The sequence below is a fragment of the Ctenopharyngodon idella genome, chromosome 5 (genome assembly GCF_019924925.1).
Source record: "Ctenopharyngodon idella isolate HZGC_01 chromosome 5, HZGC01, whole genome shotgun sequence".
NCBI lineage: Eukaryota > Metazoa > Chordata > Actinopteri > Cypriniformes > Xenocyprididae > Ctenopharyngodon > Ctenopharyngodon idella.
In genome coordinates, this window is record NC_067224.1 from 4,882,816 (window position 1) to 4,896,470 (window position 13,655).

Genomic DNA, 13,655 nt, shown 5'->3' on the forward strand with positions numbered 1-13,655 from the left:
AAATATTGCAGGATCCATTTCTTTTTACTTTATTGTCATTTTAAAATCACTGTAGCTAATACGTTTAAACGACGAAACATTTCAGCATACAGATGTCTCGACTACAAACGGTTTGCCGTCAAGCGCCCCCTGGAGCAACAATCCGGCGTTCTCTTTTTACCCACAATTCTATGCGCCGGAGGTGTTCTGTGATTAAGATGGCGGACTCCTCGGTAAGCATCTCTCAGTCAGTGTGGTTTTATGTTAGTCTGAATGCTGTTTTAAAGCACGTTTGCTCTGTTGCCTTTATGTTCCAATAGGTCGAAATCATTGAAGGCTGCCGTCTTCCCGTGCTGCGAAAAAATCAAGAAAATGAAGACGAATGGCGTATGTATCAGCCTGGGAGATCCGTACAGAATGTAAACAAAGGACTCGCAGTGTATATTAGGCTAAACTGTTCTGCCGGTTTATTTAATAAGGCACTATTTCTCTCGAACGTTAATCACTTGTTATAAAACGCAGTGTGGTGATGGTATCAGGTGATGCTTTACTGTTTGTGATATGCAACTGAATGATGTGTGATTTACATATTCCAAGATTCACATACAAAATACCATTGCTGTACTATAGTACATTTTGTTAGAGAGATGGCAAACGGGATTTTTTTTTTTTTGTTTTTTTTTTTGTGGTCTGCTGGTGATGTGAACACATGGCATTGTTTAATTCCTTATTATTAAGCTATAACATCTTAATCCAGCGAAAACAAGCCTGTGGCTGGAGCTGGTTTCACATGATTTCAAGCTGCTCCAGGCTGGTCTAGATGCTTGTGTTGCTGGACAATCAGCTGGTGGGGCCAGATAGTTGACATGTTAGACCATATCGGTCAAGCTGGTTAGACCTGGTTGACTCCCAGCAACAAACCAGATACTACATTCTTAAACGCAACTTTCTAACAGGGCACGCATCCAAAGTACAGTTTTCTTTGCTGGATATGAGTGGATCCGATTTAAGATTTCAGCTGTTTGAGTGCTCCTTTATCCTTTTATTCCTTCAAAGCGTTGGCTGAAATTCTCAGTGTCAAAGACATTCCTGGGAGAAAGCTCTACTATGTCCACTATATTGACTGTGAGTATTAACCATTTGCCTGACAATTAGATACATTAATAATACTTATCTCACTAATACTGTTTGCTAACTGCAAAATTTATTTACTTTGTTATCTTATTTTTTGGAAAGTTAATAAGCGACTGGATGAATGGGTGACACCAGACCGGCTGGACTTAAAAAAGCTCCAGTTTCCCAAAAAGGAGGCAAAGACCCCTACGAAGAACGGCCTGCCAGGGTCTCGCCCCAGCTCCCCAGAGAGAGATGTGGTAAGAATGTCATTCGTAAGAATGTTAGGATTTCTGTGATGAAATGTGACACGCCCCCACATCAGTGGTTGCCCTTTGTTTTGAAACATTGTGTCACAAACAGTTGTTTACGTGCCATGTAATCCTTTTCCATCCTCTCTTCCTTTCTGTTCAAATTCAGAGGAAGAGTCTAGATCTCAACGTTCAGTCTGCTTCAGCTCCATCAAGAGGCAAAACCCTCCCCACACCGGTACAGACAAACCCGCCCATTGTACACTAATAAAACTCAATCTGTCAAGCAAGAGCTTTTAATCAATGGGCTGAGTTTAGTTCGAAAAAGCTCATCACACTTTCCAACAAGTGTGAGGGATGCAATTTTTGCCTCGACTCAATTTACATTGCTGATTGTCAAGCAGCTTGAACATTTTATGTAATGATAATGTTACCACTGTTAAAGGATTAGTTCACAAAGAAATAAAATTTCTGTCGTCAGTTACTCAACCTCATGTTGTTTCGAACTTTTTTTCTGTGGAACATAAAAGAAGGTTTGGTTTTTTTTTTTTTTTTTTTTTTTCGTGTCCATACACTGAAAGTCAGTGGAGTTCATTGTTGTTTTGGATCTTCATTGAATTTTTCTGTATGGACAAAATTATTTTGTGTTTTCTTCAAAAGATCTTCCACAGAAGAAAGTCTTACAGGTTTGGAACAACATGAGCATAAATGATAACAGAATTTTCATTTTGGGGTGATCTGTCATTTTAATAAGGTAATATTTTAATGCCAGACAGTTCTATATGTAAGATATAGTCATAGTATCTGTTTCAATTCATAGTATCTGTTGTTGTTGTTTTTTCCCCTCCTAAAGCAAATCAGTTCAGTGCTGTTTTCCAAAAGTTATGTATAACAACAGTCAAAAGTTTGGAACAATTTTTTTAATGTTTTTGAAAGAAGTTTCTTCTGCTCACTAAGGCTGCATTTGTTTGATCAAAAAACAGTAAAAACAGTAATATTGTGGGAGAAAAAAAAAAAAAATCTTATTTTAATGTGTTTTAATTTGCAATTTATTCCTGTGGTGCAAAGCTGGATTTTCAGCATCATTTCAGGATCACATGATCCTTCAGAAATCATTCTAATATACTGATATGGTGCTCAGTTATGAATAATGCTTCTTATTATCAGTGTCAAAAACAGTTTGGTTATAAAGTATTAAGCAGCAAAAATGTTTTCAACCTTGATGATAATAATAAGAAATGTTTTTTGAGCGTCAAAACAGCATATTAGAATATAATGTGAGACTAAAGACTGGATGACAAAGCTGCAGAAAATTCAGCTTTGTCATCACAGGAAAAAATTAAATTTTGCAATATATTTAAATAAAAATTAGTTATTTGAAATTGTAATATTATTTAACAATATTATTGTTTATACAACATTTGTTCAAATACCTGCAGCCTTGGTGAGCATAAGAGGCTTCTTTGAACAATATTAAAAAAATATTTCAAATTATTTCAAACTTTTCACTGGTAGTGAATATGAACGCATTTTCCATATTTATCATAATATAGTTTCATCACTCATTATCAACATACTCGTTACTCCCTGTAATATCTATTTTAGAACATGAGGTAAGTGACTGGAATTCACTCAATTATTATTCATCAGCTTTTAGTGGTGATTATTGTTACTCATACTTGGGTTTAGGGGTTTGTTCAAATCCATAAACTTTTTTAAGATTCACGTATACTTTTTTTTATTTTTTTTTTTTATTGGGCCTTTATTATAGCTTATTTTACTGTCAGGAGCACAGGGAATAAATATCTAAGGACAAATACAAATAAATTTTTTAAAAAATGGTGGTAATCAAATCAGTTAATAAATTTAGATTTAAATGTAATCAAATGAAAATGTAATTGTTTAATGTAATTAATACGTATGTTTTTACTGTGCAATTTCTGAAATAATTTCAAGGTAGACCAAACTTTTATTTTGCCCGGCTGTAATGAAGACCTTTGAGTTTGTGTGTTTTAATAAACGGAATTATTATTATTACTATTATCACTATTACTTGAAGTACACTCTACTGTATATTTCTGTTATTTCAAGTTATACTGAACTTTTATTTTAATGGGTTGTTGTGAAAACCTTCAAGTTCCTGTCTGTATATATAACAAATGTCTATAGTTTTATCAAATTAAACGGTGAAATGTTCATGAAGTGAAGTGACTCTTAGAGCAGTTCTGCAGATGAAGTTCATGTGTCCATGTATAGTGAGAGACTTTTATTTATTTTGTTATTATGGAGTTATTTTAAGAATTATGTGATTTTTCTTTGCAGAGAAAAAGTTATTTGTCTTTCTGATTGCTCTTTCAGAAGAGAAAAGCAGAATCTGTGTCTTTGGCAACACAAGTTACTGCAGCAACTCCAGTGCCTTCACTTCCTAGTTCTGCAGAAGCAAGTCAGGCCTCGGTCTATCCAGCCATGAGGGACACTTCCTTCAGCATTAAATCCAGAGAAGAACATGAACCACTCACCTCTCTCACCACGGTAAAAAAAAAAAAATTGAAATGAATAAAGCATGGTCTCTGCTAGTTTAATCTGTTGCAATATTTAAATAGCTGCTATTTAATTACCAGAATACAAAGAACATGTTTCCTTTTATACATTATTTGAAAAAATAAAAACTAACTATATAAATTTAATTTGGACTTTTCCCCCCTTTTTTTTTATTCTTGAAGAATGGCACAGCACGTCGTCTTATTCCTTCTCAGCCAGGGAGAAAAAGGAAAAATTGCGGAGGGACTGATGAGGTAGGACCTGCAACTTGATTTACAGATGTTTCTTAGCACTACATGATGCACTTTTTTTTAATGTCTGTCGAATCTTAAAATTTCGGAATCACATGTATTGATTATCACTCATTTTTAAATACATTCTTATAATCAAATCACATATTTCATTGTTATTTGCCTAGAAGTGGCTGGCATAAAGTTAGCATATCTTGTTGATTAGCATAAATGTGTTTAATGTGGGTGTGTGTATATTCAAAATATAAATATAAAGTGATCAAAAAAACATTGAATGTAAGGTTTTGGTTCTTTTTCTTTCTACTTGACACTTAAAACACTACATTTCTAGGCTGTTAAAAGACAATTAAAACATGAGGCCGCAAGTCCCATCGTCCCCTAATCATTAAATATTTCAAATGTTTTTTTTTTTTTTTTTTCCCTACTCATAATAATCTGATTTTTTTTTTTTTTTGCTATCACCTGTTTTCCTCCACTCTCAAGTAAAATGTCCCAAAGCTTTGCATCCACTTGTGTTTTTCTGTTAGATGGTAAAGGTGTTCCAGAATAACAACCCTCGCTGCTCCACCGTCTATTTGCCGCCAGGAGAGGTCCGGCTCCTTTACTTCCCATTGCCTTGATTGTGTGTCTGTTAAAGTGGAGGCATTTAGGAGAGGCTTTTAGAGAAAAGTATGAAACTCAAACTATAGAAATTCAGCTAAAAAGTCATTGGATCTCATAAATGCAAGAGTCATTTGTTCTTAGGCTATGGAAGATTATATTATTTCATTTTCTTTTTCAGGTAATTGGGTAATAATAAATGAGTAATTCCTGATATTTACAGGTGTGATAGCAAGAGTGTAACCAATTACCCTAGCAATATAATAAAGTTCAGAGATGATTTTTTTTTAATGCACAGGACGTTCACTGCTGTTAGATGCCGTCCCACCATCTCTCTAACTCTACTGTCTGCTCTCAGGATTCCCAGGACAGTTCTGATGGTATCCCCTCTGCCCCTCGCATGACTGGTAGTTTGGTGTCAGACCGCAGTCATGATGACATCGTCACGCGAATGAAGAACATAGACTGTATTGAGCTGGGCCGGCACAGGCTAAAGCCGTGGTACTTTTCTCCATACCCACAGGAGCTCACCACCCTCCCCATCCTCTACCTTTGTGAATTTTGTCTTAAATACCTCAAGAGCCTCAAGTGTCTCCAGAGGCACCTGGTAAGAACCTAAGGACTGATGTTAGACAGCTTTAGAAAAAATGTCAAACCCTCTCACAGCATCATATGATAGTCTGGTTCTGTCTCAGTAAAACTGTACCAAAAATGACGTACACTACTGTTCAAAAGTTTAGTAAAAAGGTCAGTAAAGAATATATATATCTTTTTTTTTTTTAAAGAAAATACTTTCATTCCGCAAGAATGCATTAAATTGATCAAAAGTGATGAAGACATTTATAATGTTAGAAAAGATTCCTATTTCAAATAAATGCTGTTCTTTTGAACTTTCTATTCATCAAATAATCCTGAAAATATGTATAATTTCCATAAAAAATATATGAAGCAGCACAACTGTTTTCAACAATAATAAATGTTTCTTGAGCAGCAAATCAGAATATTAGAATGATTTCTGAAAGAACATGTAACACTGAAACCTGGAGTAATTATGCTTCGCATCACAGGAATAAATTGTATTCTAAAATGTATTCAAAAAGAAAAGATCTGTTTTAAATTGTAATATCACAGTTGAACTTTTTTTTTCTTTTTTTTTTTTTATCAAATAAATGCAGCCTTGGAGAGCAGACAAACCTTACAAAAACATTTAAAAATCTTTTGAACAGTATTGTATCTGTTGTGATTTTTTTTTTTTTTTTTTTTCTTCATATTTTTGTTTTGATGATTTACTGCAAGCAATATTGCACAAGAATGTACAAACAAACAAAAAACCAAGGCATATAGCCTACCAAATTTGCTTCTAAGGTGCAGTTGATATAACAGATGTTTTATAGACTGTACTATATTTGAATTGCTCATGTCCTTTATTTGTGCAGGTTTTTATTATTAATAAAAATTTTATTATTAAATTTTATTATTTTATTATTAATAAATTTGATTTTTTTCTTACATTATTTAGCTGATTTCATTAAAGGTATAAAAATTAAATTCAGTCTAATGAGATGTTTCCAATCAAAGCCCAATATTATTCTAAATATATATTACCATAATCAGTTTAATTTTTTGAAAATTTACCTTTTATATTTGCCACTTGCACTTCTTATTTGGGTTAGCAAGCACCTGAGCACAGACACAATTAAAACGTCAAGCTTTAGTGTGCACTTGGATTAAGCAACATGCTCTCAGATAACTGTCACCCGTCTATAATTGTTACAGACAAAATGCAACCTTCGACACCCGCCAGGAAATGAGATCTATCGCAAAGGAACTATATCCTTTTTTGAAATAGATGGCAGGAAAAACAAGGTGGGTAACCTCTAGTTTGAAATGATTAAAGTGTGTGTGTGTATGTGTGTATACAGTATATTTGAATAATTTTGGTGTATTTCTATTTTGAATGGGTGGAAAAATCACCCTTTTAACTGAACACATAAATGCCAGGAAATAGGAATATATTCATGAACATGAGACAATTGCTATTTTATCTAAAATCTAGGTCATCTGAAATTGCCAAGTCCTACAAACTATAGCATCCAGACCAGCACTTACTTTACTGTAGCACATATGGATAAACTGAACATGTTGATTTAGAGGGTTAGGGTTGTGAGGGTCATGTTTGTGGAAATACATTTCATGATGGCCTGTTAAATCTGTTGTTTTTTCTTTTTTTATTGCACAGACATATTCCCAAAATTTGTGTTTATTGGCCAAATGCTTCCTGGACCACAAGACCCTGTACTATGACACAGATCCTTTCCTCTTCTATGTTATGACAGAGTATGACTCAAAGGGATTCCACATAGTCGGCTACTTCTCCAAGGTACAATATACAGTTGTGGTCAGAATTATTGGCACCCTTGGTAAAAGATGACTGTAAAAATAAATCTGCATTGTTTATCCTTTTGATCTTTAATTCATAAAATTAGTAAAAATCTAACCTTTCATTGAAGGAAAAGAATTGAAAGTGGGGGGGGAAATCACATTATGAAATAAATGTTTTTCTCCAAAACACGTTGGCCACAATTATTAGCACCCTTTTATTCAATACTTTTTGCAACCTCCTTTTGCCAAGATAACAGCTCTGAGTCTTCACCTATAATGCCTGATGAGTTTGGAGAACACCTGACAAGAGATCAGAGACCATTCCTTCATACAGAATCTCTCCAGATCCTTCAGATTCACAGCTCCATGTTGGTGCTTCTTCTCTTCAGTTCACTCCACTCAGGGGACTGGGACGGCCATGGCAGAAGTTTCATTTCGTGCTCAGTGACACATTTTTGTGTTGGTTTTGATGTTTGTTTTGGATCATTGTCCTGATGGAAGATCCAACCACGGCCCATTATTGGATTTCTATCAGAAGCGGTCAGGTTTTGATTTTTTATCTGTTGGTATTTGAATCCATGATACCAAGTATCTGAACAAGATGTCCAGGACCTCCAGCAGAAAAATAGGCCCACAACATTAAAGATCCAGCAGTATATTTAATCGTGGGCATGGGGTACTTTTTATCCATGTGTGCACCAAACCCATCTGGTGGATTTGCTGCCAAAAAGCTTTTTTTTTTAGTTTCATCTGACCATAGAAGCTGGTCCTGTTTGAAGTTCCAGTCGTGTCTGACAACTGAATATTGTTTCTAGATGAGAGCAGAGGATTTTTCTTGAAACCCTCCCAAACAACTTGTGGGGATGTAGGTGCTGTTTGATAAATTTTTTTTAGGCTTTCTGAGACTCAAGACTCAACTAATCTCTGCAATTCTCCAGCTGTGATCCTTGGAGAGTCTTTGGCCACTCAAACTCTCCTCCTCACAGTGATTTAGGACAATTTAGACACAGGTCAGCTTCCAGGCAGATTTGTAACATCTTTAGTTGATTGGAACTTCTTAATTATTGCCCTGATAGTGGAAATGGGGATTTTCAATGCTTCAGCTATTTTCTTACAGCCATTTTCTATTTTGTGAAGCTCAACAATCTTTTGCTGCAGATCAGAACTATATTCTTTGATTTTACTCATTATGATGAATGATTAAAGGAATTTGGCCTTTGTGTTTCCTCATGTTTATACTCTTGTGGAACAGGAAGTCATGGCTGGACAATGTCATGTTCATGATCACCCTGGTGTGCTAAAAATAAAATAAAAATATGAATGGGAATGGGAATATACTTCAGAGATATTTAACTTTTTAACATTTATTTCATAATGTGATTTATGAAATAAATGTGATTTATTTCATAAATCAAAAATAAATCCCCCCCCTTCAATTAAAACTTCAATTATTTTCCTTCAATGAAAGGTTATATTTTTGGTAATTTTATGAATTAAAAATCAAAAGGATAAACAATGCAGATTTATTTTTACAGTCATCTTTGATCATATTTACCAAGGGTGCCAATAATTCTGACCAAAAGTGTAGCTTTACTTGCATCAATGCACTGATATTCTAATTGTTTTACATTTTGGCTGGTCCCTTTTTTTTTTTTTTTTTTTTTTTTTTTGTATGATAGGCTTGCTTACATTGTGTTTTAATTGTCTGTGCTTTTTTCCTCCCATTAAAGGAAAAGGAATCAACAGAAGACTATAATGTGGCCTGCATTTTGACTTTACCACCGTACCAGAGAAGAGGCTATGGCAAACTACTAATTGAGTTTAGTGAGTAATCATATAGTTATGTCTTTTTACTCAGGAACATAGAATGTGATCACATTTTTTATTATTTTATTTTTAAAATGTGTTTAAAGTTATCGCTTGCCATCTCAGAATGAGTAAGGTAGTACAAGCAAACCTTAAATAAAAAAACCCTGAATGTTTGGGCCTTGTTCATATCTGTCAGGTTATGAGCTCTCAAAAGTGGAAGGAAAGACGGGTACTCCAGAGAAGCCTCTGTCTGATCTGGGTCTGCTCTCCTATCGCTCTTACTGGTCTCAAACAATTCTGGAGATCCTCATGAACCTCAAATCGGAGAATGGAGAACGGCCACAGATCACCATCAAGTTAGTATCTTCTTCTTTAACCTCACTATCAAAAATCACAACCAAAAAGTGTATGTGGGTGAGTTTTACTTAATCTCATTCTTTTCTTTTCCTTTTTTCGTAAAGAAATTTACATTAATATTTTTGACATTATAACATTATTTTATTGGCAATTAGCGTACACTCTAGTGTTCTCCGACTTCTAGTTGAGACGCACTGCAGTGTGTTTTAATTAAAGAAGTATATAGTCTGTTGCGCTGCGTGACAGTTGTACAACGTCACTGTATTCTTAGAAGCGAGCAGATTATGATATGGTGTTTTCAGAATCTCAGACCGGTTCTAAGTAAATGTATCACGCTCCAACTCTGCTGGGTTTAACATGCATTTGGGAGTTTAATGTGCGGCAGTTTTTTTACATTTGCATAATTTCCAACTTTTTTTGAGGGCAGATGATTATAGCAGAGATTTGTAATGAGAAGTGGACGTAAACTTATCACAGACACTTAAAGATCTCCCTGCAGTTTTCTGCCAGTATAAAAGCTTGAGGGTTTAACTCTTGCAAGTGAAAAAATTAAGTCATAAGTATTGTAATTTTACTAATTAAAGTAGTAATAATAATATACTTATGAAATATTCTTTTTCTAATTTTACAGTAAAGTTGTACTACAATAGTAATATATTTCTGTCTTATTATTATTACATTAATAACAATAATAATAATATTAATAATGTTATTATTATCATTATTAATTATTATAATCCCACAACTACTGTGCCTGAGGAATCTGACAGCAGAGTTTCAGATAAGAAAGTACTTTGATTATGGTCAAATAAATTAGCTTAGATATTGTTCAAATTATATGGTCTTAATATTGTGGCAATTTCCCCCATGGAATAAAAAATGGTATTAAATTTGAATATTTTTCAAGATATTGTACCAATGAAATTCTAGTATTGTGATACCACCCCACCCCCAGTTTTCATTAATGTAAGGAAAAAAAAAATCTTGTGAATTTGAATTTCATCAGAGATACATTAAATTGTAAGCATACATCATGGTAATATTTGTTGTGCTGCCTTTATTTCATGCAGATGTTAACAAAAAATTACAATAATGATAATCTAATGATAAACTTGTTTAATGTGTTTAATTCTCATAGCATATATTACAATGCAAAATACAACTTTATGCAAAATATAATTTTTTTCCTTTGATTTTGGGGTCAAATACGACCCAGAATTTTCTTCCCGAGATTTACTCATATCCATTTTTGATGGCTCAGTTTTAATGAAGCTTTTAAAGAAATCAATTTGTAGTTGTTTTGTTTTTAACGTTATGACAAATTTTTGATTCTCTCAGTGAAATCAGTGAGATTACCAGTGTCAAGAAAGAGGATGTGATATCAACTCTTCAATACCTCAACCTCATCAATTATTATAAGGTAAGTGATCGCTTGGGATGTTTGCGTCCTCATTCTCAGATTTCCCATCCACCCTAATTTGATGTAGCATGTTAATATAGCATTACAGTTGGTGGTTTTCTAATTTTTGCTTAAAAGTTGAGTGGGACTTGTTCAGCTTGATTATTCTCCTTGCAGGGTCAGTATATCCTCACCCTATCGGAGGACATAGTGGAAGGTCACGAGCGAGCCATGCAGAAGCGTCACCTCCGTATTGACCCCAAATGTTTGCATTTCACTCCTAAAGACTGGAGCAAGAGGGGCAAGTGGTAAAGACAATGATGACTGCTAGCATCCAGCTAACATGCCACATCCCGCTCAAGGAATTCAATTCAAGAGACTGTAATTGTTCCACAAACAGACTTGACTTGAAAAACAAAAACAGTGTAATGTTGTTAAAGATTCCACTGTCCACATTTGCATGTCATGTGACCTACTTTTACAAATTTCATATTCTGTGAAATTCATGTTAGTCTGTTATGTCTGTATGTGAGAATGGAAGAATGTGTTTTTAATGTACTTTTCTCCCACCATTTCAATAGATCCTCCTAGATTCCTATATTTATGGTCCATGCCATGTTTTATTACTTTGACCAACAGTATTCTACACACAATGATCAGCGCTCTGTAATGACATGACCTTATTCGTTTTCATTGGTGAGCTGGTTACTTCTGATGATACAAACCGTTGGTACAAAATTTGCCATTGCAGCTATGAATATGCGGCCAAAACAAGCACAGAGCTATTTCTGATAAACACCTGGCAATATATTTTTTAATTTAAACTACTGCATATGTTTAACTTCTTAGTTTTGCCGACACATGAAAGTCGCTGTTTGCATAAAGTTAAACTTTTCTCAGCTTTGCTTAGCTGTGCATGTCTACATCGTCGCTGGAAGTCAGCAGCTCTCCATTGAAAATGAATCCAATCATGTTGCTTTATTGCGTGTCGCTGGTGGAGTGAACAGGGCTTGAATGGGGCGTTACAATGTCATTGTGTCTGTACATAATATACTACACTTAAAATAAATGTCTTTTCTATACTGGTATTATATGTGTCTAGGGTCAAATGCACATGGATGTATTTGAATACCTGCACATTTATTACCTTTTTTTTTTTTTTTTTTTTTACTGAATGTAAACCAGCAAACACTGCACAAAATTGTTGTCTTTTAGGTAAATAAAAAAAAAAAAATTGTAAAACTTGTGTATTGTTAGAAATAGTAGCTTGAAAGTATTTATAAAGTCATTTTCTGGCATTTTAAATTTTGTATAACCCTCTGTTTTGTCTGACTTGTACTTGCTATTTGAACAAAAAAAGTGGTGGACAGAATACTAAATGGTCTTAAGTTACTTGCACTGTTCAGTCAGTAATGACTGTGATAGGAAATTAATGGGAAATGCGAAAAAATGTGAAATCTACAAATCGATGCAGAAAAACCTGCAATGAATTCTAAAATATCAAGAGTGCAAAATAGCCACAGCTGCTCTCACACACACATTTATAGGCCCTGTTTACACCTGGTATTAAGATGCCTTTTGGTCGATCGGATCACAAGTAGACGAGGCAGGCATATTCCTGTTTACGCCTGTTGTAATCTGTCTCTTTGTCCACTTTCAACCACTTCTGATTTCTTCGAGGGGAGGGTCTATGGATGGGTAAATATGTTTTTTTTTTTGTTTTTTTTTCAGATCTTTCAATCTAATGGACAAAATAAGCTTGCGCAATTTACATATGAACGTGCACGGAGACGAAGGAAAACATAAGGAGAGCATCAGCTTTCATTTCTGCTCTGATAGCTGCAAGACCGGAGAGGAGAGTAGGCAGTCTTTTGTGGCTGTTCAGACACATTCGACCACATGAGCATTTACATTATGAAAGCAATCCAGTCAAATGTGTTTTCGACCACCTCTGGAAGGCCGTTTACACCTGGTATTAAAATGCATTTTGGTCAATCGGATCACAAGTGGACGACGCTAAATACAGTTGTAAACGGGGGGTCTAAAACGTTTTGAGCTCTTCAACTTTCGACCACTTCCAGAGGTAGTCGAAAACGCATTCGCACAATGTTCTCTCACCATTCCTGATTTTTAAAACACACTTACAGCGTTTATCGTGGTCTTGCGGCTGTCAGAGAAGAAACGAAAATTGCTCTGTGTGTTTTTCCGTCGTCTCCAGGCGTGTTCATATGTAAACTGTGCAACGTTCAAAATGTGCACTGTTGGGGGTGCTACAGGAACAGGGTTGAGAACCACTGGTTTACTTCATTACTTCGCTGCAGCAGCAGTGTTTATTTCTGATTAAGCCAGGATTAGACCTTAGTTGAATTAGGGCATATAAGTGGCTTTTATAAACTTGCCTTAAAAAAATATTACTGGTGTGCATCTTGAGACTCTGAGATGTTTTAAGATATGTCAAGTGCAAGTTTCTTTCAGTAAAACAGCTCGAACATGCATTTTAGTCTGGGACTTGTCTGTGAAACTGGGGGTTAGAGTTTGTTCAGCTAGCTTCATGCAACAGGACACTGGTCTCAACACTGTCTTGCCCACTCAGCCATCTTACCGCTAACCTGCTGACTTAGTAAATCTCAAATACATATGTAAGAGATACACAGATAACCAAATGGCACAATACTTTTTTCTTCATTTTGAATATATAAAGTGCCTCGCAAATGTATTCAGACCTCTTCATTTTTCACATTTTGTTATGCCTTATGCTAAAATGCTTTAAATTCCCTTTGGTAACACTTTCTATGAAGCCTTTATAATGCATAATGCCTTATAAAAATCTTCACATATCTCGTATAATCCCATGCATAAGCATACCAACAGTTATAATACATTATAAAACTTTGCAATGTGTGGTTATAACTTTTAACAGTACGATGAACACACAAACATGTTATATCCACTTAAGTTAGAATGGATTATCAT

At 34.8% G+C, this 13,655-nt stretch overlaps 1 protein-coding gene across 2 annotated transcripts; it reads left to right on the forward strand.

Moving 5' to 3' along the window:
* Positions 1–127: 127 nt before the first annotated feature.
* On the forward strand, positions 128–11,987 carry kat5b (K(lysine) acetyltransferase 5b). Of its 2 annotated transcripts, XM_051894948.1 has the most exons (15): positions 129–212; positions 300–366; positions 1,036–1,104; positions 1,216–1,352; positions 1,513–1,581; positions 3,702–3,875; positions 4,067–4,138; positions 4,663–4,725; positions 5,094–5,342; positions 6,512–6,601; positions 6,975–7,115; positions 8,848–8,941; positions 9,123–9,282; positions 10,622–10,703; positions 10,860–11,987. In XM_051894948.1, exons 1-15 carry the CDS (start codon positions 171–173, stop codon positions 10,992–10,994), a joined length of 1,644 nt encoding a protein of 547 aa, XP_051750908.1. In that variant the 5' UTR covers positions 129–170; the 3' UTR covers positions 10,995–11,987. The 2 variants fall into 2 exon arrangements, with proteins under 2 accessions (XP_051750909.1, XP_051750908.1); XM_051894949.1 differs by lacking the exon at positions 4,663–4,725 and having other exon boundaries at positions 128–212.
* Positions 11,988–13,655: the final 1,668 nt, after the last annotated feature.